The sequence below is a fragment of the Mirounga leonina genome, unplaced genomic scaffold (genome assembly GCF_011800145.1).
Source record: "Mirounga leonina isolate KUSES-001 unplaced genomic scaffold, KU_Mleo_1.0 Mir_99, whole genome shotgun sequence".
In the NCBI taxonomy this organism is placed as follows: Eukaryota; Metazoa; Chordata; class Mammalia; order Carnivora; family Phocidae; genus Mirounga; species Mirounga leonina.
Genome location: NW_023270971.1, coordinates 5,838,295 through 5,861,153, shown reverse-complemented (window position 1 = coordinate 5,861,153; position 22,859 = coordinate 5,838,295). Strand labels below are relative to the sequence as shown.

General features: G+C 58.0%; 1 protein-coding gene across 2 annotated transcripts in view; it reads left to right on the top strand.

Annotated features, from left to right (window-relative positions):
* The first annotated feature begins 203 nt into the window (after nucleotides 1–203).
* Nucleotides 204–22,859, top strand: part of LOC118006827 (platelet-derived growth factor receptor beta-like) — a 29,744-nt gene continuing 7,088 nt past the window's right edge. Inside the window, exons 1-15 of one of the 2 annotated variants that reach the window (XM_034999641.1) lie at nucleotides 204–851; nucleotides 10,099–10,144; nucleotides 11,329–11,652; nucleotides 12,176–12,442; nucleotides 13,163–13,290; nucleotides 13,405–13,579; nucleotides 14,153–14,345; nucleotides 15,034–15,149; nucleotides 16,470–16,593; nucleotides 16,944–17,155; nucleotides 19,386–19,480; nucleotides 20,403–20,535; nucleotides 21,069–21,173; nucleotides 21,519–21,629; nucleotides 22,684–22,843. In XM_034999641.1, the coding sequence (XP_034855532.1) occupies nucleotides 729–851; nucleotides 10,099–10,144; nucleotides 11,329–11,652; nucleotides 12,176–12,442; nucleotides 13,163–13,290; nucleotides 13,405–13,579; nucleotides 14,153–14,345; nucleotides 15,034–15,149; nucleotides 16,470–16,593; nucleotides 16,944–17,155; nucleotides 19,386–19,480; nucleotides 20,403–20,535; nucleotides 21,069–21,173; nucleotides 21,519–21,629; nucleotides 22,684–22,843 (2,312 nt within the window). In that variant the 5' untranslated portion in view covers nucleotides 204–728. Of the gene's footprint in view, nucleotides 852–10,098; nucleotides 10,145–11,328; nucleotides 11,653–12,175; nucleotides 12,477–13,162; nucleotides 13,291–13,404; nucleotides 13,580–14,152; nucleotides 14,346–15,033; nucleotides 15,150–16,469; nucleotides 16,594–16,943; nucleotides 17,156–19,385; nucleotides 19,481–20,402; nucleotides 20,536–21,068; nucleotides 21,174–21,518; nucleotides 21,630–22,683; nucleotides 22,844–22,859 lie in introns of those variants that run through there. The other variant, XM_034999642.1, reaches the window with a different exon arrangement.

Sequence of the window (22,859 nt, the reverse complement as noted above, 5' to 3'; positions counted from 1 at the left end):
CCTGCCAGGCTTCCGTGGCTGTTTCAGATCCTCATTGCCGCCTCAGTAGCCTTCCTTTCTGGGAAGGAGAACCACCTGGTGGGTCAGAGTCTCCACCCCTGAAGCTGAACGTCAGTTGGGTATGGGGGGGGGATTCCAGGGTCAGTCCATAGGGCAGGGCTCAGCTTTACAAACCTGTCACAGCCGTGGCTCGGGGCACGGGGCTTGAAGGCAAAGGCTCACGTCTGATGCAGTTGACTGTGTGCTACCCCCCTCCTACCTGTATTTGTACCCTTATGAGTTCCCTCACTGCAGTCTGTCTGCTGAATGGATAGTGTCATAGTGATAAATAATGCAGGGGAGAGATGGAGAAACACACTGCTGGCTGGCTGGACAGTTGGCTTCCTGGTGCCTCCGGGGCAAAGCCTAAATCCTCACCAAGGACCCCAAGCCTTTCCCAAAGTGACCTCTGCCTTCCTTCCCTGTGTCAGACGTGAGCCCTTCCCTACCTCTTTGCTAAAGAGCCCTGATTTCTGACGTCAGAATTCTCCCCCTGCTGTTTTCCCTGATGCCCTGAGCTCTCCCACTTCCCACACAGAACCACCGTGGGATACCCTTCCCTGGCATCATCCCCCAAAGAACCCAACTAAACCCTGGAGGCTGAGCTGGAGGCCGAGCTGGAGGCCGCCCCCTCCCAACTGGAAGAATCCCATATTCATGACACTTGCCATTTACTGAGCACCTATTACATGACAGGTGCTTTTCATCATCATCGCGACCCCTCACAGCAATGGAAAAGGAAGTCTCTTGTGTCGTTTTCCCGGCAACTGGGACTTGGGAAGTTAAAGTCAGAGAGCTCACACAGTGACAAGGTAGGAGAGCTGGCACTTACTTACCTTGGACCTGGATTAAGTGGCTTCAGAGTGGGACTGCTGCCCCTACCCTGGTGGGGCTCCCATGTGCTTTTGGTGCCCTGGGTGGCACCAGGCACAGTTTGCTGGCATCAGGGTCCCCTCTTGTCCTCTAACCTCGCCCATCCCATCACCATCCTGGAGGGAGTCACCATCGCCTGCCCATGCCAGCTCCCCAGCCTAGTGAACCCCGAGGTATTAGGGGACAGCTGAGGCCCCAGGCCTGGAGACCAGAAGGGCTGACCCTACAAGGCTATTTGATCCCTTATGGTGTGTAAGCCTCTAGTAAGCATCTACTGTAAGCCTACTTCCATATTAGGAATTTGGAGGCATCCGAAAAAATGGTTAGGTGTGTTTCCTCATTTGTGGGGAATCTAGTGAAAGGACTAAGGCAAATGTACAGGAAGGAAGTGGTTGGCAGACAGGGGTCTGCCTTTAAATCCCTGACTATGCTAGGGGCACACCCCACACCCCACCAGCTGAGCCTGCTGGCAGTACCAATAACATGCAGCTACCCCTTCCTAAGGAGTCCTTCTGGAGGCGGCTTTCCCACCATCTCATTTATCACAGGCATCCCTTTGCTGACAAGCCTGGCCAGGGGGCCTGGGCTGTGCACTCACTGGCCGGGCGAGCAAGCGAGTGACTTACTCTCCCGTGAGCTCAGGAAGAAGAACGAGGCCACTGACTTGGCACAGGGCTGTGTGCCAGGCCCTGTTCTAAGCATTTTACTTGTATGAACTCATTCAGTGGCCTCCCCAGCTCAGTGATGAGCCCCGACTTCCAGATGGGAACGCTGAGGCCCAGAGAAGTGGAGTAACGGTCCGTGGGAGAATTGGGGTACAGGACTGGAGACAGGAGCGAGAGACAGACGCTGAGAAAGGGAGAGGGAAGTGAAATGTGGGAGTTTTCTCCCCTCTGGCTCTGCCACCCCAAGGGCTCTGAGGGGAATCTCAATGCTCTGCGTTGGCTCCAATTAATGGCAGGGTTTCTCGTTAGCCAGCTCGCTCTGCCCGCCTGCGGTCCTCGGCTCAGGGCTGGTGGGGGCAGGCCACGTGCTGGTGGGTCAGGACAAATGGCCTGAGGCCTGCCTGCCCCCTGCCCACTTGGCTCTGAGAACCCATTCTATTTGCGGCCCCCACCCTGGCCCAGGGCTGATCCCGGGCTGGCAGCAGCCCGGGGAACAGAAGGTTTGCTTGTCTGCGTCTGCTGCACCTCCCTCCCCAGCCTCAGCCTGGGACCCCTCTCAGGGGCTCCTTTGGCTGCCAGGACCTGGGCTCTCCGTTGCCATGGCACCGGCCGGAGATGAGGCTCTGGGGGGCAGCGAGGGATGGTGGAGGCCCGGAACTCTGCAGCTGCCGAGGTGCTGGGGCCCCAGCAGGGGCAGGCCTGGCCCCCAAGCACAGCGGGCCTGTGGCAGAGCCAGCCACACACCTAGTCTGACTGCCTGCAGGCTCCATCTCGTGCTCCATCTCCAAGGCCCTCGGGACAGGCCTCAGGGCAGGTCATTTACTGCTGGGGCACGGCCCCGCCAGACCCAGGCTGTCCTCAGCAAGGACATTCATCCCCTCCACCATGTGCTCACGCTCAGACTGGGCAGTGAAGTTGCAGAGAGGATCTGAGCTCTATCCCTAGCTTGACATTCAAATTATTGGGTGAGCTGGGGCAGGCCCCTTGCTCACTGTGCACGTCAGCAAGGGAAGGCTAGGACTCTGACCTCAGGATCCTTCGGTCTTTGAGAGCCTGGATTCTGTATGGACCCCATTAGGGTAAACTCATGTAGTCCTGTTGCCCTGTGGACAGACCTGTTTCTGGGCGGGAGACAGGCAGTCTATCGTGACGGTTAAGAAGACAGGTTTGGAGTCAGGCTAGCCTGAGTTTGCATCCCAGCTTCATGGCTTACTGGCTGTGTCACCTTGGGCAAGTTACCAGACCTCTCTGAGACTCAGTTTCCTCCTCGTGAAAGGGAAATAACGATTGTCACAGGACTCTTGTGAGGACAAAACAAAATCCCCAGTGTAATGAACGTTTTTGAATAGCCTGACCTCTGAGGATCCTGAGCCGTCCAAGGACGGACTGGGTGACGGATGGGGTGGTGAGACCCTGGCCATGGGAGGTGTGCGACCGTGGACGGGACAACCCCTTGGTTTGCAAAGAGGGAGGGAGAGACACGAGTAGGGAGTATTTGGGGCCCGTCCCAGCCCCAAGGTCGTAGGGCTCTGTGAAAGGTGGTGTGGCTCCCGCCTTGTTCTTCAGCTTCAGCCTCACCCCACTCCGAGGAGAGCGTGGACTGACAGGCGAGGTCAGAAAGCAGAGGGGAAAGGACAGGCGGGCGTGGCTCACGGATTGAGCCTGTGCCCTGTGCCAGGCGTGGTTTTGTCCTCTTTACCTCCTGCCTTAGGGAGGCGGTGACGTGGGCGTGGAGCCAGCGCGCTCTGGGGTCAGTCGGCCCAGGACTGCGCACTAACTCGGCCACTGGCAAGCTCCGTGACCACAGGCAAATGATTTAACCACTCTGTTCCTTGCTTTCCTCATTTGTGAAAGGGAGAAGCGACCCAGAGGTCGTGGGTGGGTCTGAGGTCATTAGCCCAGGTATTGGGTGGCACAAACTAAATCAGAGAGAGCTATTGTTATCCCTGTTGTTTTCAAGGACTGCTAGCTCCTTGTTCCATCTTGCAGGGGCTCCAGGGGGTCCAGATGGGATCCAGAGGACTCCGGTCCAGGGATCCACGGGGCCTGCGCAGAGCCCTGGGGGTGGAGGTGGGCAGCCATGGGGGACGAACAGGGAGGCCAGTGAGGCGCCAGAGAAGGCAGGAAGCGTCTGCTCAGCAGGGGGGTGGGGGGGACAAGAGCACGTGGCGGGCCTCCCTCCCTCACTGACCTCCTTCTCAGGACGGTTCCCAGCCTGTGTGGGGACCCAGGCCCCCTCCCCTGGGCCCCCAGTGGCCGTGAAGCACACACTGAGTGCTTTCCCACGAGCTGTTCCAAGTCCCCGGGCCTGCGTTATCCCCCACCCCCAAGCGCACACACTCTGGCGGGTGAGGGGGTGTGTGGCAGGAGGGGGGGCGCTCAGGCTGGGGCGAATCAGTCCGTTCTTTATCAGCCTGGCTTGGATCCAGACAGATGTTTCGTTTTATTTTGAACTTCCAGAAAATAGGTCATTTCTTTCCATTGTGTCCCTGGGGAGGCCTCCCGGGGAGAGAAACACAGAGTGAGTGACGAGTGTGGGGGCCTCACTTGGGCCCTGGGGAGCTGGAAGGGCAGCGACCTCCCTTCCTCAGTCATGATGAGCTGTCGGCAGGACCGCGGCACCTAGTTTCTTCAAGGCTGAGCTAAGAAGCCAGCCCATTCCTAGGGGCGATGGGGAGCTGCAGAGGTGCCAGGGAAGAACGTGGTCAGATAGGTATTTCAGAAAGGTTCCTCTGGTTGTGGTGTGAGAACAGGCCGGAGGGGACAGACTGCGGATGGCGAGACAGAAGGCGGGGCGGTGCAGCAGGACAGCCAGAGGGGACCAAGCTTGTGCTGGAGGGGGCAGGGGTAGGGGGATCACAATGCCAGCCTGTGGAACTGACACTCTTATTCCACCCACTCGGACTTCCAGAACGTCTAGAGCCCATGCCAGGCCCCAACTTAGTTGCTTTCTGCTGCTTTGTTTGGGGGACCTCATAGGTACCCGGAAACCTGAAGGTCCTCTGGGTCGAGAGCAGCATGGCAGAGTGAGGCCTGGATGACCAAGCAGCATTGCTGTGTGATTTGGGCCAGGTTGCTCTCTCTCTGGCCTTAATGGGATCCTCAGGCTTGTGGGGAGATTCACTGTGTAGAGGTGGAGAATTGAGCCTTCACCAACAGATAGGAGCGGAGCTTAGGATTGAGGGTGGCAGGTGGGAGCCCCACAGCCTCAGCCCCTTCCCAGGCTTCTACCCCCCACTGTCTCCTTACCCAATGGACCCTGCAGTCCTCCCTGGCTCCTGGGGTGAAGTTCCCCCACCCAGGCTGCAAGAGCGCACCTACGTCTCAGCCCACTTGGAGCAAGGCCATGCGGGCCCTCCTCTGCCAGGTCCAGCCTGTGCGGCCCTCACTCACGTGCTCCCCCAGCTGCTGCCGGGAGGACTCAGTCCCTGCCGCCAGATGCCTCTTGCCCCCACACACTCCCAGGCCTAAGGCTGGCTGCCTTCTCTGAGCTGAGTCATGACATCCAGACCAGGGCCCCTCCCCGGCACCCCACCCCCACCCCAGCATTCCAACTGTGCCCAGCTGCCTTCCCGAGCAGGGTCCTGAGAGCCACAGCATGGCAGCCCTGGAAGTGCACCCAGGACGGCCCTGCCCACCCTGTGTACAGATGGGAAGACCAAGGCTCAGCACGGGGCACGACGGCACGATAGGTGGGTGACGGAGCTGGGGCTAGAACCCACAGCCCCTTGTTCCCAGTCAGGGGTCCGCCCCGGTTTGTCCCCGGGGTCGCAGAGTGGCGAGGGGTGTACGGAAGAGAGGATGAGGCTGCCAGCAGTTTCCCACTTCCGCCCGCAACTTAGTGAGCCACCTCTGAAGCTCAGTCCCCATTCCCTGCTGGGTGGGACAGTACAGGGAAAGTGACTTTGACATAGAGGTCTCTGTGCGGCAGGGCAGGGGGTGTTCTGTGGAAACAGAGTGGGCAGTGGATGTAGTCTGAACCCTGGGTCTTGAGCCACCAGCCTCATCGGAGCTGGGGCTGGAGCCAGGGCAGCCCAGTCAGGTGAGCTTCAGCGCCCCATTGGCCACCTACCTGAGGCTGGCTTGCTTAGGTCAAAACACTGGCACCTGTCCCTGTTTTTCTCTAAGCCTCAGTTTCCCCACCTGTACAATGGGCACAGGAAGAGGGTTGGATTGGATAGATGATCCCTGAGGGCTGTGGAGCTCTGATATTTCATGACTCTAACCCCGTGACTCTGTGGCAAGGCCTCCTCCTCCCTCTGGCATCTTGTTTATTCAGAGCATCCCTGGCCCGAGACTGCCTGCCCCAACACCCACCTCCTCCCTGCAGCAGGGCTTCCTCCCTCCCCACCTCACTGCTATTTCTGCCCATTCCCTGCCTCAAGACGGAGGGTTCCTCTGTCCACTCAGGTGCCCACAGCCTCTCCAAACCCTAAAGCAGCTCCGTGGCAGCTCTCAATCCCGCCCCTTTGCCTCATTCTCATCTCAGAAAATGACACTGTGTCCCTAACACACACACACACACACACTCCTGCCCCCCCACCCAGTATTCCAAGTCAGAATCAGGAGTGGGAGCTCGCGCAAGCTGCCCCTCACTCCAGCCCCCCCTTCCCCAGCATCTATCACCAAGTCCCGTCACCTCTCAGCTAAACCAATCTCGATGCCGTCTGTCTCTGCTGGTCCCCACCGCCCTGTCCCCAGCCCAGACACAGAAGGCGGTGGCACGGGCTGGTACAGAGCACTCTGCAGAGGTTCAGTCTCTGCTCTGCATTCCTAGGCAAGTTCCCTAAGTGCTCGCTGCCTCAATTTCCCCATCTAGAACAGGCCTGAGCCTGGTCTCTACCTCAGTGAGTTGGCTGAGGAGCATGGGCTTGTTGGGTGTCGTGGCTGGGTGTTTGGCTGTGCTGGGGCCTGTGTGCACACAGCATCCTGCACGTGCATAGCTTGGCCGGGGCTGGGTACACATGGGCTGTGTGGCCCGCGTGCGCCCCGCCCCTGGGCGTGTGGGAGAGCACGCAGGCAGCAGTCTGTGCCGGGCGCCGGGGAGCCGTGCGCACGTGGGTTTGGTGTGGGCACGCACGTGTGCAGTGCCTGCGTGAGGGGGCTGGGCACACACATGGCCCGGTGCACACGGGTGTGTTTCCGAGCAGCGTGTGAGTGAGCGCGTAGGCAGGGCTCTGTGGCGTGTGTGCACATGCTCGCCGTGTGCAAGCCTCCCTCCCCGGCAGCCACGGAGGCCCTCCTTGCTGGCCTCCCTGTGTCGTGGGAGTCTCGGGACCCCGAGGGAGGGAAGCTGCTGCTGGCGGATGTGGCCAAGAGGGACTGGATTTATTTAGATTTAGGTGGTGGGAAAGAAGTGGAGACTCATAGGATCTGGAAAGATGTAAGGCTGGGCTCAGAATGATTCCCCAAGCATGCCTGCTCCCCGGACTTGGGGTCCACATTCTGCTCCCCCAAGCGGGTCTGATTCACTATAAGGAGGGGGGCAATGACTCCATCTTTGGACCTCTGTCCCCCCACCCCCAACCTGGCCAAAATAAGAGGAATCATGAGGTCTTCCTGGCACTCAGCACTCTCCTCATGGGCAAAGGGGGGATCCCTGAGAGTCCCCTCCCTCTGTCTGCTTCAGGGGCCTCCCCAGGCAGGAGAGTATGGCAGGTAGGAGGGTGCCTGCATCCTGACTGTGACATTTGCCTTGTCCCAGGTGACTCCTCCCTGGAGGGCAGCCCTCCCCCTGAAGAAGGGGAAGTTGTCAGAGGCAAGCCCACAACCTCCGAAGTAGCTGCTTGGGCCTCTCTGGGGTTGGCTGGCACCACAGCAGGCTCTGAGAAGCACAGAGGTCCATAGGCATGGGGTAAATAACTGGGGGTATCAGGGAGTCATCTAAGATGGCCCCGGGAGTTTAGGTCTGGGTTCCCCCAAACTCTACTCTCGTTCTTCCCAGTCCTCCTGTTGTCCACACCCCCCTTTCTCTTGCCGCCTCCCGTGTTTCCATATCACCTGTTTGTCTCAAAGTCCCCTGAAAGACTGGCTAACTCCTAATTGTAGAGATAGGAAAAGTGAGGCCCAGAAAGGGAAACAATTTGTCAAAGTCCACACAGCATGTCTGTGACCAAATGGTCAAGGAAATTCAATCTGTTGAATGAGATGGGTTATGGATTCTCAAATGACTCCAGCCTCAGTAATGTAGCCCCCTCCTTCTCATCGGCCCTCACCTCCCTAAACCACCCCAGCAGGAATAACAGTGACCAGAACCTTCTCTCTGGCCAGTCAAAAACACAGTTTTAGAACAGGGGTAGCTCTTTGAGTTGCCCCATCCAAACCTCGCCCTGTATTCATGGGGAGAAACTGAGTCTCAGAGAAGGTGGGAGACACGCTGAGTCTCATGGTGAATCTGAGGTCCCTTGTGACTGGAGCCAAAATGCTCATTTCCTAGAGTGAGAAGTCAGTCCAAGACCCCTGGGGCATCTACACTCGCCCTGAGCTCTTCTGCCCAGCCTATCCTCTCCCTAGCCTGATTCTGCCTTTTTGCTGTGTGTCTAGGCCACGATTCTGTCCCTCTCTGGGCTGCTGCCTGTTCAAGAAGGCCTCTCCTCGCTCAGAGTCTGAGACTCTGAGCTGCCCCCAGCCCCAGGCCCAGCAGGAGAGGAGCCAGGGTCAGGGGAGCTGGGGGCCCAGCCTGCAAGGCCCAGCCTTCCAGAGCCAGGCCAGCCCTGGTTGCAGTGACCTCCCATCTCCAGGCCAGCCGACCAAATTCCTCCTTTAGAATAATAAACAGTGTGGCCAGCCAGGGAGGCTGGGAGGGGAGGGGCAGGGAGGCTGAAATGACCCCCTCCCCCAGCCTTGGCTGCTAATGATTTTCTTTGGCTGAGACCTCAGGCAGGAACGGGGGAGCCAGAGGGGCACCCACCGAGGGGCAGATGGGCCTCTGTGGGGGCTGCTGGTTCTGCCTCGGCACTGCTCCCTCCTGCTGGCGCAAGACTGGCATCCAGCTGGAGGGGCTGGGGCGGGAGGGATGGGAGTGGGAGTGCTGTGGAAGGGCGGGGCTTCGGGTCTGGAACAGTTGAGAGAGAGGAAGGGGGCGGGGGAATGAAGAGACCCTCAGGCAGGCCGGCCCGAAGGGACGGGGAGAAGGAGGAAGGGCAGAGCAGAATTGCTCACAGAGCTTCTTGGGGTGCTGGGCAGCGCTGAGCCCAGGGCCCAGCGGTAGGTGGAAATGCAGCCCCAGCAGGAGTGGCACACTCCCTGTCATCCCATTTTGAGAGCTGGAGACTGAGGACACAGGAGGCAGCCCCAGTGGGGCTCAGACCCGGAGCCCAGCCCTGGCTTGAAAAGTAAAGGGCCGGGCTGGGGAGCGGAGTGGGGGCCGTCTGGGCGTGGCCTGAGGAGCCGGGCCGGCTGGGCAGCCTCTCAGGGAAGTCAGCAGACCCACAGCACGGGAGGCTCCCTGTGCCTGGTCACGTGCTCACTTCCTACCCCTGTCCGCCTCTGGCCTCCTTCCTACCCATGCTGCAGGCAGACCCCTGCCGGCTCGGCTATTGGTGCTTATCTGGGATCCTCAGATGGCGCTGCCAAGGGCAGGGATGGAGCAGAGACCCACCTAATTCCATCCGTCTCCCTGTGTCTCCCTGCGTCCTTGCTTCGGTCTCTTGCTGCTGCCTTCACTGTGTGCTTCCTCCCTCTCGGTCTCTGTCTGTCTCTCTCTGCCTCTATCATTCCGGGTCTCTTTGTCTCCCTCCTCAACAAGCTCTGCTGTGTCATCCTGCGCAAACTTCTATCCCATCCAGAGCCTTGGTTTCCCTGTCTGGACCCTGGGGGTGGGGGGACTTGGACTCCGGAGTCTCCAAGGACCTTTGAAGCCTTGCCATGCAGTGGGGCTTCCCCTGGGCTCAGCCCCTGGCCGCTCCCCCCTAGGCCTCCCTGTGCTGCTTGGGGCTGCCTAAAGGGGGCCCAAGCATGGGGGTGCCCCCCCACATTCCGCAGTCCTGACTCCCCCGCTTCCCTTCCCACAGCCGCCTCCACTTCCTGTTGTGCTTTTGGAGCCTGTGGGAGTTCTCTGGGTTCTGGCTTTCCCCCTCCTGCTCCCCCTGGCCTTTCATCACGCTTTCCCAAATATTTGTCCTGGCAGATAAGAGCCTGGTATTGAGACTGTCACCCGGAGGACTGGCTGTTGGAGCTGGCGGGCCCCTGGACACCATCCAGCCCGAGTCCCCCACTCCCATTGTGCATACAGAGAAACTAAGGCCCAGAGAGGCCTGGGTTCAGCCAAGGCCGCTGGAGAGGTAGAGGCAGAGCCAAAGTAGGGTCCACGCACCCTGAGGCCCAGCCCCGTGCAGGGGGAGGGGACTCTGGGGCATGAGTGCCCTCTTGATCATGGGACATGGGTGACTTCTGACTTCAGCCCCACAGACATGGAAGCTGGGTGGTCTAGGCTGGGGTTTACTCTGCAGGACCCAGGTGCTAAGTCCGATTTGCAATGACTCTGCCCACTCTGAGCCCTGCCCCCTATTTAACTCTGCAGGACACCATGCAGCCTCCGAGCACCATGCCGGCTCCTGTCCTCAAAGGTAGGTACACTGTGGCTTCCAAGTGTCATTCCAGCTCCTGTCGTCAAAGGTGGAGGGGGCTCCCAGGGAGCCACTAAGCAGAACCCTGGAGCTGGCAGGGGCGGTGCATGCTAGCACTGGGGCCTGGGAGCCCAGGCGCACTGTTGTGCTCTCGAGCCTCAATTTCCTGCCTTTCCAGTGGTGCTCAGTGGAGGCCTCCTTCTACTGTCCACTCAGCTCAGAAACCTCAGTGGACCCCTGCTTGTCCAGAGCCATTAGCTCAGATCCTTTGCTCAGCCCTCCATACCCCATGCCTCCTCACCAAATGTCCCCACCCCACTTGCTAACAGTCACCCCAGTGTCCCACCTCTTCCCAGCACTCTTTGGTATCAGCCTGGCTGGTCTGCTTCCGGTCTGGGGCTCCCCTCCCCTGCCTGGATCCCTCACTGCCTATGAGCTCCCAAGTCCTGGCTGGGCTTCCGCTAGCACACCCTTCCCTCACTACTGCCTGTTACATGCAGTCGGTGCTCCAGGGCCTGGGCGGCTGACCGGGCAGCCAACGGTCACTGGCCATCAGTGACCAGCCCATGGCCTACCGAGGATGGCTGGCTGGCTGGCTGAGCATCTGTGGGCTTGGGGGACGTGGCTTACAGAATCCTTCCCAGAGGGCATCAGCAGGGGGAGAGGAGCCAATCATTTGACACCCCGCCCCAGTTCCCTCCAGCCCCCCCGGGGGGGGGGGTGCTGCTGATTCTCTCCGGTCCTGTCTTCCCTACTCTGAGCTACCTTGCCCCACCCTCCCCAATCAAGACCACTTCTGGGCTTGGGTGGAACCCGGGCAGCTGGGGCAGCTGCAGGGAAGGGGCTCAGAAAGTGACCTGGGAAGTAATGCAGGAACTGGAGGCCTGGGAATTGCTTCCCGAGGATTTCCTGATGCCTTTGGGAGAACATGCCCACAGCCTGAACACAGCATAGCTGGAGGACTCTGAAGCCTGGGATCTAGAGGCACTAAGATCAGGAGGCCAGGAGGCTGGACTGGAAGGAGTCCCTGGGGCCCGGGCACTGGGCAAGCAGGCTTCAGAGCCATGGGTTCCAGTCTGTGTCGGATTAGGGAGGTGTGGTCTTCAAGGACAGTGCAGATATGGCCTCCCCCAGGATCCGCCGAGAGGAGAGGTGCTGATGCTCTGATGCCTTTTCTCCCGAAGGCCAGGTGCTGTTGCTGCCCCTCCTGTTGCTGCTGGGCCCACAGGCCTCCTGGGGCCTGGTCATCACACCCCCAGGGCCAGAGCTTGTCCTCAATGTCTCCAGCAACTTCGTTCTGACTTGCTCGGGGCCCGCTCCAGTGGTGTGGGAACGGATGTCCCAGGAGCCCCTGCAGAAAATGACCAAGACCCAGGATGGCACCTTCTCCAGCACACTGACACTGACCAATGTCACTGGGATAGACACAGGAGAATACTTTTGCACCTACCAAGGCTCCCATGGGCTGGAGCCTGGTGAACGAAAACGGCTCTATATCTTTGTGCCAGGTAAGCGCCCCCGCCTGCATGCTCACTCCCTGACTTCTCTCACCTGCAGGCGTCTGGGGGGAGCTGAGAGTGCTTAGTGACATTGTGAGACACGGCCAGCTTAGACATGCAGACAAATCATGGAATCCAGCCTGGCTCAGTCCAGGAGTATGTTCACTCCCCACCCCTGGGTCTGGAGATCTGACTGCTCCCTGCCAGCCCACCCCGTTCCTGGCTCCCCAGAACTCTGCCTTTTCAGCAGGTTCCAATATGCTCTCTTTTGGGCCTCCACATCCCATCTTTCCCATACTCCAAGCTCTGGGTACCAGCTACCCTTCAACTTGTGGCTTATCTTCTTTCTCACCCTGGTGCTGACCATATCAAATGTTAAAACTAGAAGGGACCTCTGAGAGCATCCTTATTCTGTAACGGGAAGACTGAGGGCAAGAGAGGGGAAGACACCTGCTCAAGGTCACAAAGAAATTCAGGGGATAGGCAGAAAACCAGTTCCCCTGATCCTCATTCTTGGCCCCACACCTGGCAGATCCCATGATGGGTTTTCTTCCGGTCGACCCCGAGGAACTATTCATCTTCCTCACGGAAATAACTGAGATCACAATTCCGTGCCGAGTGACAGATCCGAGACTGGTGGTGACACTGCATGAGAAAAAAGTGGATATTCCACTGCCCATCCCCTATGACCACCAACGTGGCTTCTCTGGTACCTTCGAGGACAAGACCTATGTCTGCAAAACCACCATCGGGGACAAGGAAGTGGATTCTGAAGCCTACTATGTCTACAGCCTCCAGGGTGAGCCCCCTTTCTGGCCTGATGCTCAGCAGAGGCCAGTATGACCCTCTGCAGAGGTAGAGCCCTTTCCAGCTTACGAAGTGGGCAATTTCATTTTTCACTGGATTCTCACTGTAGTCTTGGAAGGCAGGTAGTGTTTCCCCATTTTACAGGTGAGAAGCTTGAAATTCAGAGGTTGGAGTATGCCCGAGGTTATGGGGAAGGTGGGTGGCAGGGCTGGGCCGTATACCGTGGTAGGCAAAGGCATGGGCCTCAGAGCTGGTTGGGTTTGAATCCCAGCTGTGCACTGAGTTTGCATGGGGCACATAATGTCTCCCAGTCTGCTTTTTCCTCTGGAAAATGAGGAAAAGAATGACTGCCCACCTAGGGGGATTATTGTGAGGATTAAAGACAGAGGCTCCTTGGTACATGGTTTGTGCTCCATACCTTTCTCCTGTACTTAGGTGCCCAGGGAATACATTGACTGAAGACTGTTATCTCTTCTAGAATGTCAGTTCCATGAGGACAGGAATTTTATCTGTTGTGTTTACTGCTAAAGTCCCAGTGCCCAGCATAGTACTTGGCGTATAGGACATAGTTAACAAATATTTGTTGAATGAATGAATCTTCCGCACCAGACATCCCTTCCCTCTCTGAATCCCCACCCCATCCCCAAGCTGAAGGGCTGGTGTGGTGGCTGGTGGTGACTTCCTCAGCCCTAAACTAATCTCTTTCCATTAGTGTCATCCATCAATGTCTCAGTGAATGCAGTGCAGACTGTGGTCCGTCAGGGTGAGAACATCACCATCATGTGCATCGTGACCGGAAATGAGGTGGTCAACTTTGAATGGACATACCCACGCATGGAGGTAATGCTGGGCCAGGGGTTGGAGGAACGTCCAGGGAAGGATGGCTATCTTGACTTGCAGCCTAACTTCTTGGACCCTGCCTGACTGGGGGGCTTACCCCACCTGTTCCTCCAGAGTGGGCGGCTGGTGGAGCCAGTGACTGACTTCCTCTTCAATATGCCCTCCCACATACGCTCCATCCTGCACATCCCTAGTGCTGAGCTTGGCGATTCAGGGACCTACATCTGCAATGTATCGGAGAGTGTGAATGAGCATCAAGATGAAAAGTCCATCAATGTCACTGTGGTCGGTGCGTGCCTTGGGCTTAGCCCCCACCCTCCTTCTGAGCTGGACCTAGACCCTATCATAGCCCCAGGGTACTGTCAGCCAATTCCAGTACAGCTCTAGCTTCAGTACCAACCAAAGCCCATTTCCAGAATAAACCCAAACCAAAACGCAGTGTCAGCCCCAAATCCAACTCTAATCCCACCGTGGACTTTCTGCCTAGCCAGAACCTCAGCCCCAACCCGAGATCTAAACCCAACTGCCATTCCAGGCCCAGGTCGCCCCATCCTCAAATTCAGCCAGGCTGCGGTGAGATCGACAACTCCAGTCCCAATCTCAAACCCGGTCCCGAAATCAGTATCAACCCCCAGTTCGGCGCCTGGTCCAGTCTCAGTCCCAACTTCAACCCCAGCTCCGGTAACTCCATCACTGGTTCAGGCCCTAAAGTCTGAAGCCCCGCCCCCGGAAGGCCGGGCTCCTCTGGCCTTCCATAGATGCCTGGCCTCCAGGAGCCCCGCCCCCAGGGGGCGCTGCCCTATTGGTAGCCGGGCCTAGCCCCGCCCCCTGGGGCCCCGCCCCTGACGGCCGCCCCTTGCAGAGAATGGCTACGTGCGGCTGCTGGGAGAGCTGGACCCCGTACAATTCGCGGAGCTGCACCGCAGCCGGACTCTGCAGGTCGTGTTCGAGGCCTACCCGCCGCCTACTGTCATGTGGTTCAAGGACAACCGTACGCTAGGCGACTCCAACGCAGGCGAGATCTCCCTGTCCACACGCAATGTGTCTGAGACCCGGTGAGCAGCGGCCCCCCCACTCCATTCTTGACGTTATTCCCTGCAGCTGCCAGGCAGTTCACAGCTTTCAGCCACTGGACACACCTAGATCCACCTTTCCTGAGAGCCTACTATGTGCGAGGCGCCATGCCAGGCACTGGGGAGGCTGCAGAGATCCGAATAGACTGTTCCAGCCCTCCTAGAGTTTCCTGTCTAGTCGGGGAAACAGACACCCGCAGATGATCACCCAGATGTTTAGTTGTCCTTGTGATGGGGGGAACCAGCTGGGAGCAACTGAGGAGAAAAAGGCCAGATGATCAGGGAAGAGCATGCCAGGTGGGCCACTACTACCTATGCATGGATGGTGGTCCGAAGGCTGCAGATGAGCAGGTGGATACAAGGTGCGGTCGGTGAGGATAAAGCCATGTCAGGCCTTTCTGCAGGAGTGAGATGTGGAGGGGAGAGGGAAAGGGTGCTTCCCCCGCCCTTGTCATCCCTCCCCAACCCCCCTCTTAGCTCAGTGGAGCCAGCTGCCAATGGGTGGGGATTCAGGAGACTGGTGTGAGTCCCACTCTGCTCCTGACACCCGCGTGACCTTGGGAAGCCCCTGCCCCTCCCTGGGCCTGGTTTCTCTTCTCTGTACAAGGAGGGTCGGGGGGACTGTGAGAGTTCTTCCAGCTCTGGCAACTAGGCCTGTCGTGCTCCACAGGTACGTGTCAGAACTGACGCTGGTGCGGGTGAAGGTGGCTGAGGCTGGCTGCTACACCATGCGGGCCTTCCATGAGGACGCAGAGGCCCAGCTGTCCTTCCAGCTGCAGGTCAACGGTACGGAGCTGTGCACCCTGCCTCCCCCACCCCACCCCGCTTCCCTCTCCCTTCCTACCCTGTCCTCCCACCCATAGGAGGAGAAGGAGCAGGAGAGGGAGCTGAGGACTCAGGAGGCTGGCTTCTAGGCTGAGCTCCAACACTTCCGCTCCTGTGTGAACTCGGCATATCCCCTCTTTGGGCCTCAAGCTGTGTAAGGAGGCCAGTGGGCTACACTGGTGTCCCTAAAGCCTCAGGCATTCATGTACCAGTGCATGATTTTTCCTTCTCACATACCCTTATACTATACTACTAACTAGATAGATATGTATTGAGCAACAACAACACACCAGTCTGTTCAGGTTCTTGAGTCCCTGCCTTTGCATCGCTTGTCTCCTGCTGGGGGAAGACAAACACTCAACAGTAGGGCAGAGAACAAGCAAATGACACAGAAGATTAGAGGTAACAAGTGCTGTCGAAGTGGGAAAAAAGCTGGGTAGGGAGGATAGAGAGTTCAGGGGGCACGGGGCAGTGAGGGTTGCGATTTCAAATAGCCTGATCAAGTTGGCCTCATGGAGGCGACATTTTCGTGAAGACTTCTAGAAGGTGAGGGCATTCACCAAGCAGTTCTGTGGGGCAAGGGCCCACCAAGCAGTACCAAGGCAGGACCAACAGCAGAAAGCCGGTGTGGCTGGAACCGAGGAGGGGGAGAGTGGTGGGAGATGAGGTCAGAGCTGAGACCTGGAAGTCGGCGGGGGGGGCAGATTGTGTGGGTCCCCTCGGGCCCTTGTATGGACTTTGGCTTTTACTATGACTGAAATGACGGAGCCACGGCAGGGTTTTGAGCAGGGGAATGACACACTAATGACTTACTGTTTTGTCAATTGACTTTCTAAAAATAAATGTATTTTGAAAGAGAATTTAACCTCTCAATTGTAGATGGAAAATCAGCATCACATGTCATAAATATAAAGCAACCACTAAAATAAACTCTGGGAAAACAAAGCGATGCTATTAAATTCTAGCTCCATGCTCTCGTTTTCCCAGGGCTTTCTCTGACCCTCAGACCTGCTCTGTCTTTGTTAAAAGGGAAGATTAGCGAGTCTCAGAGAGGTGTTAGAGACAGACTAGCACCCTACTGAGGCCTTCCCTTTGAAGTACCCAGAAGGGGAACCTGTCAGTTTTCACACGGTGATTCCTGGTATTTGATGTTCACCTGCAGCCTGAGGCTCCCCTCCCCCCACCCAGGGGAGACCCTGGGCCAGGTCCTCCCCTGGGCCTTTCTCACTGACTGTCCTTCCTGACCTCCCCACCTCCTGGCCTCCTGCCCTCTCCACGCAGTGCCTGTCCGTGTGCTGGAGCTGAGTGAAAGCCACCCTGCCAGTGGGGAGCAGACGGTCCGCTGTCGCGGCCGGGGCATGCCCCAGCCACACCTCACCTGGTCTACCTGCAGCGACCTCAAAAGGTAAGCAGACCCGGGGCCTCTGGCTCCCAGGGTGACCACAGCGGCCTGGTAGGACCCAGTGGAGTTCATCTAGTCCAGCCTCTTCCTCCGGGCACGCTGTTCCAGGCTAGAGCTCCGTCCAAGAAGATGTGGCTTCTTGGAGATGCTCTGCATGACCTAAACTGTCCCGTTTCCTTACCTTGACTCAGACGATCGAATGAAGGGAGTGGATTTTGCCGCCCAGGGCTCTCAGTTCTGGGGTAGGAGCGCCCCCTGCCGGTCAGTCGAGGGGCCACAGGAGGAATGAGCTCAGGGCCAGGCGGCGGGAAGCAGCAGGGACTGGAAGCTGACCCGGCTGGCTCTCCTGGCAGGTGTCCGCGCGAGCTGCCGCCCACGCCGCTGGGGAACAGTTCGGAGGAGGAGAGCCAGCTGGAGACTAACGTGACATACTGGCCCGAGGATCAGGAGTTCGAGGTGGTGAGCACACTGCGCCTGCGCCGTGTGGATCAGCCGCTGTCAGTGCGCTGCACTCTACACAACCTGCTGGGACGCGACATGCAGGAGGTCACCGTGGTGCCGCACTGTGAGTCCTCCGGCCCGGGTGGCCCCTGAAGGCCCTCCACCCCCACCTGCACCCCGCCATTCTTGGAACTGTGCCCGTGAGCCCAGTGGGCCAGAGTCAGCGTGCCTGTGGGCACTCAGGAGCATGGCAAAGCCCACCGGAGTATGACCCTGTGCGCTTACACAACACTGCAGTACTGGCACCCACGCGTACACCCGTGAGGGTCTGTGAGCCAAGGCTGCGGTGTATGTCTGCAAGCGTGTGCACAAGCGTGCATGACACCCCGCCTCTGTGGGAACCCACCGAGCGCATGTGTATAAACCACGTATATGACCACGCCCAATCCCCAGCCATGTATATAAACCCACGAGTGTGTGTGTGGATGCACGATCGCACGAGGGTGCAGACAGTGCGCGTACAATTCCTGTGCGTGTGTGCAAACCGGCGCGGTGCATGTCCGCAGCGTGGAGCGCAGCATCCCCTCTGTGGAAGCGTGCAAGCGCAGTCTCTGCACACAGATGCCTGCTGTACCGTGCGTGTCTGTGAGCAGGTGCACACACACACACACGCACCCCCACACACGATTCCTGTCCATAGGAATAGCGGCGGCCATGCATATAGTGTCCCTGGGCAGGCATTTCCCCCTGCGCTGGTACCTCGGTTGTTCGCTTGTTTCCTCTTTCTCCCTGGAGAAGCCCAGCCCCGCCTGCCCTTCTAGTGCCCCCAGTCCAGAGAGAAGGCAGACAAGGAACTAGGCAATCGCACTGCAGGGGGCAGTACTCTGGGGGGGAAGCCGAGAGGGAGGAGGGGCTCCGTGCCCAGCTGGGGGTTTCAGGAAAGTGTCCTGGAGAAAGAAAGCTTTAGGTCAAAACCCGAAAGATACCTGGGAGTTAGCCTGGTAAGGAATGGTGTTCCAGTCAAAGCGAATGGCCTGTGCATGGGAGAGCCCAGAGGCAAGATGGGATCAGAGAACTCAAAGGCATTCAGTGTGGCTGGAGCCCAGAGTATGTGTGTATTTAGAGGAGGGGGGAGATAAAGAGAGAAAGGGAAGGGAGTGGTAAAGGAGGGGCTCAGGGGTAGGCAGAAGCCAGGGAGAGCAAAGCTTTGAAGGCTGTGCGAGGCGTTGGTAGGTTGGTGGGCTCACACACACATGAGCTCGCACACATACAGAGCTGCCTCCGGCCCCCTGGCCTGTGGTGGGACAGGTGGGGGTTTCATACCTTATCTCACTCCCACTCCCACGCATGCACACGTACCCCTGAGCCAGTGGGCACCTGCAGACCAGCCCAGAGCAAGACAGAAGTAGAGCTTTTGTGTGCCACCTGAGCGGGGAGGCACGTACCAGCCCACAGGGAAACTACCGTGGCTGCACGAAGCCTCTTCTTTTTACTGAGATGGCTCCTTAGAAAATTCAGACTTCCTTCCCAGGCCTGGGATGTGTGACCTGGTGGGGAGAGGGAGGAGAGGAGTGATGTTGGTCTGGGACCCTGAGGAGGAGGGACAGGGCCTCCAGGGGTGCCAAGAGGGGCAAGTGGGGGACAGAGGAAGAGGCAATGAGTTCCTCAGGGCCCCATGGGTGGCCAGTGGGGCAGGGTAGGGGAGATGAGGGTCTGGCAGGGGTGGATGCAAAGGGAGGGGAAGAGAATGGGAAATCGTACAGCAAAGAGGCCGAGGCCTTCGGGAGGAGACTTGGCGCTTGGGGGCCCAGAGTTAGCCTGACTTGGTCACCCCTGTTCCCTGGGGGATGCACCTTATAACTATCATCACTATCCCAACGCTGCTGGAGACTCCGGGTGAAGCAGGGGAGGAAACAGTTGGGATTCATCGGGCTGTGGGAGCTCAGTCCCTCAGTCCGTTGGCCCCTCGGTCAGGCTCTGTGCTAGCTGTGACAGCCAGGCGAGGGCATAGATTCAGGGGCGAGGGCAGCCCAGGCAGTCAGCAGCTGACATCCAATCTGGAGCCACGGCACACAGGCCTGACTGAGCCCTGCAAGGGCTGAAGGCATATGGGGGCCCAGAGAGAGCTGAGCGCCGTTGTAACTGAGGGGCATATAGGTTCTTATGGGAGGTATGGCCCTGAGGGAGGGGCTGAGAGTCTGACATCACAGGCCATGGTTGGTGGAGGGGGGCTTCCCTTCCAGGCAGGACAGTAGAGAGGATTTGCCGTACCAGCGGTGGGGGGACGGGAGGACTGCCAGGGAGCTGCCAAGCTCCCCATTTGCTTATGGCCAGCTCTTTGTCTCTGCCTCCAGCTCTGCCCTTCAAGGTGGTGGTGATCTCGGCCATCCTGGCCTTGGTGGTCCTCACAGTCATCTCCCTCATCATCCTCATCATGCTCTGGCAGAAGGTAACCTCCCACCCTTGCCTAGTGGGTGCAGACTGGCACACTATTTTTTTTTTTTACATGGAGCCCCCAGCTGCCCTTGAATGTTGCAGGATCTGGTCACGTCCCAGCCCAGCACAGAGTGCAGGTGTAAAACGACATGGAGCTACCTCCACCCCCAGCAGCAAGGGCCATCTCGGGCCTGGTCCAGGACAGCCAGGGTCCCTTGTCTCTGCTCTGCCCTCCTGGGTCTTGCTTGGACATCAGCCCTGCCCCTCCCAGCCATAGGGCAAAGCACTTTCTGGGTGGACTACATGAGCTCCAGGATTCTTACAACTCTCACCCCCAGAGACTCCCAGGCTTCTACTGAAATGCATTCTAATCCTATTAACGTGTAATTTCAATGTTCTGTTCTGAGGCTTCACCATTCTGCAATCCCAACATTTTAAGATTCCTGAGTTAGGATTGCAGCACCCATGATTCTGTCATTCTAAGATTCCAATCCTGTGATCCCAACATCCTATGATTTCAGCATTGTAAGCTTACATCTTTCTGAGATTCCCACTGCAAGTGACCCAGCTTGGGGAGGGGCTGTCCACATCTAGCTGAGTGCCCCTAGCTTGTGTCACTTCCCACGACTGCAGGATCTCTACTCCCATCTGGAAGCAGCCAGGGCTCTGGGAGAAGCTGGCAAGCTGGTCCTGTTGAGCCAGGCCCTTGGCTATTAGCTGCTCCTTAGCCACTGCCAAGCTGGGGCCTCTTGGCACCTGTTCTCACTGAGCCCATGAAGCTTTATCCGTAACTTGCTGTGTGACTTCAAATATGCCTCTGCCCCTCTCTGGGCCTCACGGTCTCCTGCTCCATCTGTTCCATAAGGGGCTGTGGGCTAGTGGACCCCAAAGCCCAGACCTCCTCTGATGATCCATCCCTGGTGTTGGTTTTGCAGAAGCCACGTTATGAGATCCGATGGAAGGTGATTGAATCCGTGAGCTCCGATGGCCATGAGTACATCTACGTGGACCCTATGCAATTGCCCTACGACTCCACGTGGGAGCTGCCACGGGACCAGCTTGTGCTTGGTCAGTCCAGGGAGTCCTCGTGTGGCGGTCTGGGGCCTGGCGGCGGGTGGGAAGACTGAGGTGTGATCCAGCCTTGCCATGACTAGCTTTGAGAACTAGGGCTGCTGTCTTGCCTTCTCTGGCCCTCAGTGCCCCCTTCCATACATGGGGCAAGATGATCCCCCAGGGAGGGTTCAGCACTGAGGTCCTATGATCCTGTGACTATGTGAGATAGGGCCCCTTCGTGGCAAGAGGGGGAGTATTAATCGAGGACAGGCTGCATGTCAGGCCTGTGCTTAGTCTAGCTGGGAAGGCTGAGGTGTGCAGAGGAGCTGAGCTCCCTTTTGGGATGGGAGGAAGGCTTCCAGGGACTAAAGATGGACCAGAAAGCAGGCAGGACTTAGATGAGACACCAGGAAGGGCTGCAAAACACTGTGGGAGACTCCTTGAGGGGAACACCTTAAGTCCAGGTTAGCTTGGGGGATTGACCTCCGAGAGAGCAGGCGATGCCGTTTCCTGGTGGGCCAGGAGCTGAGGGATCGTCTCTACCCCAGGACGCACCCTCGGCTCTGGGGCCTTTGGGCAGGTGGTGGAGGCCACAGCTCACGGCCTGAGCCATTCGCAGGCCACAATGAAAGTGGCGGTCAAGATGCTGAAATGTGAGTCCTGGGAGCCTGCCCCTCCCTCACATCTGGGCCCCCACGTCCCCCCTGCCCCCTGCCCACACATTCAGGCCCTCCCTGGTTCCGATTTGCACAAGCAATGTAGTCACCTGGAGGCCAGCACCACTCCAGACTCTGCTTTGGCTAAGACGTTTCCTCACCCTGCCCCCCTTCCGGGCACCTCCTTCCCTCCCTGACCTTCCTCCCATCCTCTTTCTCCTCCCCCTACTCATGGGTCCTCACCGCCCCAGGCCATCTGGGTCTTACAGTAGGGTGTGGAGCACAACAGCCTCCTTGGGGCTGAGTGACAGGGCAGGCCTGAGGCCCCATCTTCTCCCTCAGCCACAGCCCGCAGCAGCGAGAAGCAAGCCCTCATGTCAGAGCTGAAGATCATGAGTCACCTCGGGCCCCATCTGAACGTGGTCAACTTGCTGGGGGCCTGCACGAAAGGAGGTACCAAAACCACTCCCCCAGAGGATTCTGGAAAGTGCCAGCAGCCCAAGCCTGGCCCCTCCCCACCCCCTCCTCAGTCCACGGACAACAGGACTCTCCAGCTGGAGGGTCTACACCCACCCTGTCTGGTGCCCTCACTTCACAGACCCAGATGGGGGTGGGATTTACAAACTCATGGAATCACGACACCTTCAAGGCCTAAGGACTCCTCGGGTCAGCCGTTTCCAAACCCAGGGGTCTTCTGACTTTTTAAAATTTTCAGAACACCTTCTACAAATGCATAAATCCCAGCCCCTGTGAGGTGAGTTCTATCCCTACACTTGGAGACCACCAGCATGCTGACTGGGAGCTGCTTTCATTCAGATCATAGAATGAAGTCTCTCCAGCTAGTGTGTATTTTTGAAACTCTGATTGTAAGTTAGGCCATAAAAAAAAAAAAAAAAAAAAAGTGTTATCATTGTTTGCAGCTGCTTATTGTGAGATTTGGGATTTTCCTCAGTATTGTGCAACCAAAATAAAATACAGAAGTGAATTGCACACATAGGCCAATTTATGTCTGCAAGATCCCACCCATTTCAAAATGTTTGTTTTCATTAGTATCTTCAAGTTCCCACGGATTGACTTCAAGTAAATGTACTGTATTTGGATTGAAACGGTAACCTGATAATAAATGGTTGCTTTTATTTGCTTTATATACTGGGCTCCAGCCTGAGCTTCAGTCTGAAGACCGATCGGTGTATCTGCCGCCGTGTCCTTGCTACATGCCAGGCCCCGGGCCGAGCTGACAAAAGCATTATCTTACGAACGCTCAGGGAGGTGGCTAGGATTAGCCCCATTTAACAGACGCGGAAAGTAAAGCTCCGCGAGAAGAAGTATCTCGCTCGTGGTCACAGAGGCAGGAAAAGAACCGGGGTTTGCCCAGGGCCAAAGCCTCTTGGCCGTCTTCCCAAACTGCCTTTCCAAGGCGCAGCCCGTCATTAGCCTCGGGACCCTGACGGCAGGTGTGTGCCCCCACCCCCTGGAAGGGGCCGTGCCTGAGCCTGTCCCCCCACAGGACCCATCTACATCATCACCGAGTACTGCCAGTACGGGGACCTGGTGGACTACCTGCACCGCAACAAGCATACCTTCCTGCAGCGTGGCTCCGACAAGCGCCGCCCGCCCGGCGCCGAGCTCTACAGCAACGCCCTGCCCGGCGGGCTCCCGCTGCCCAGGTACCGCAGGAGGCTT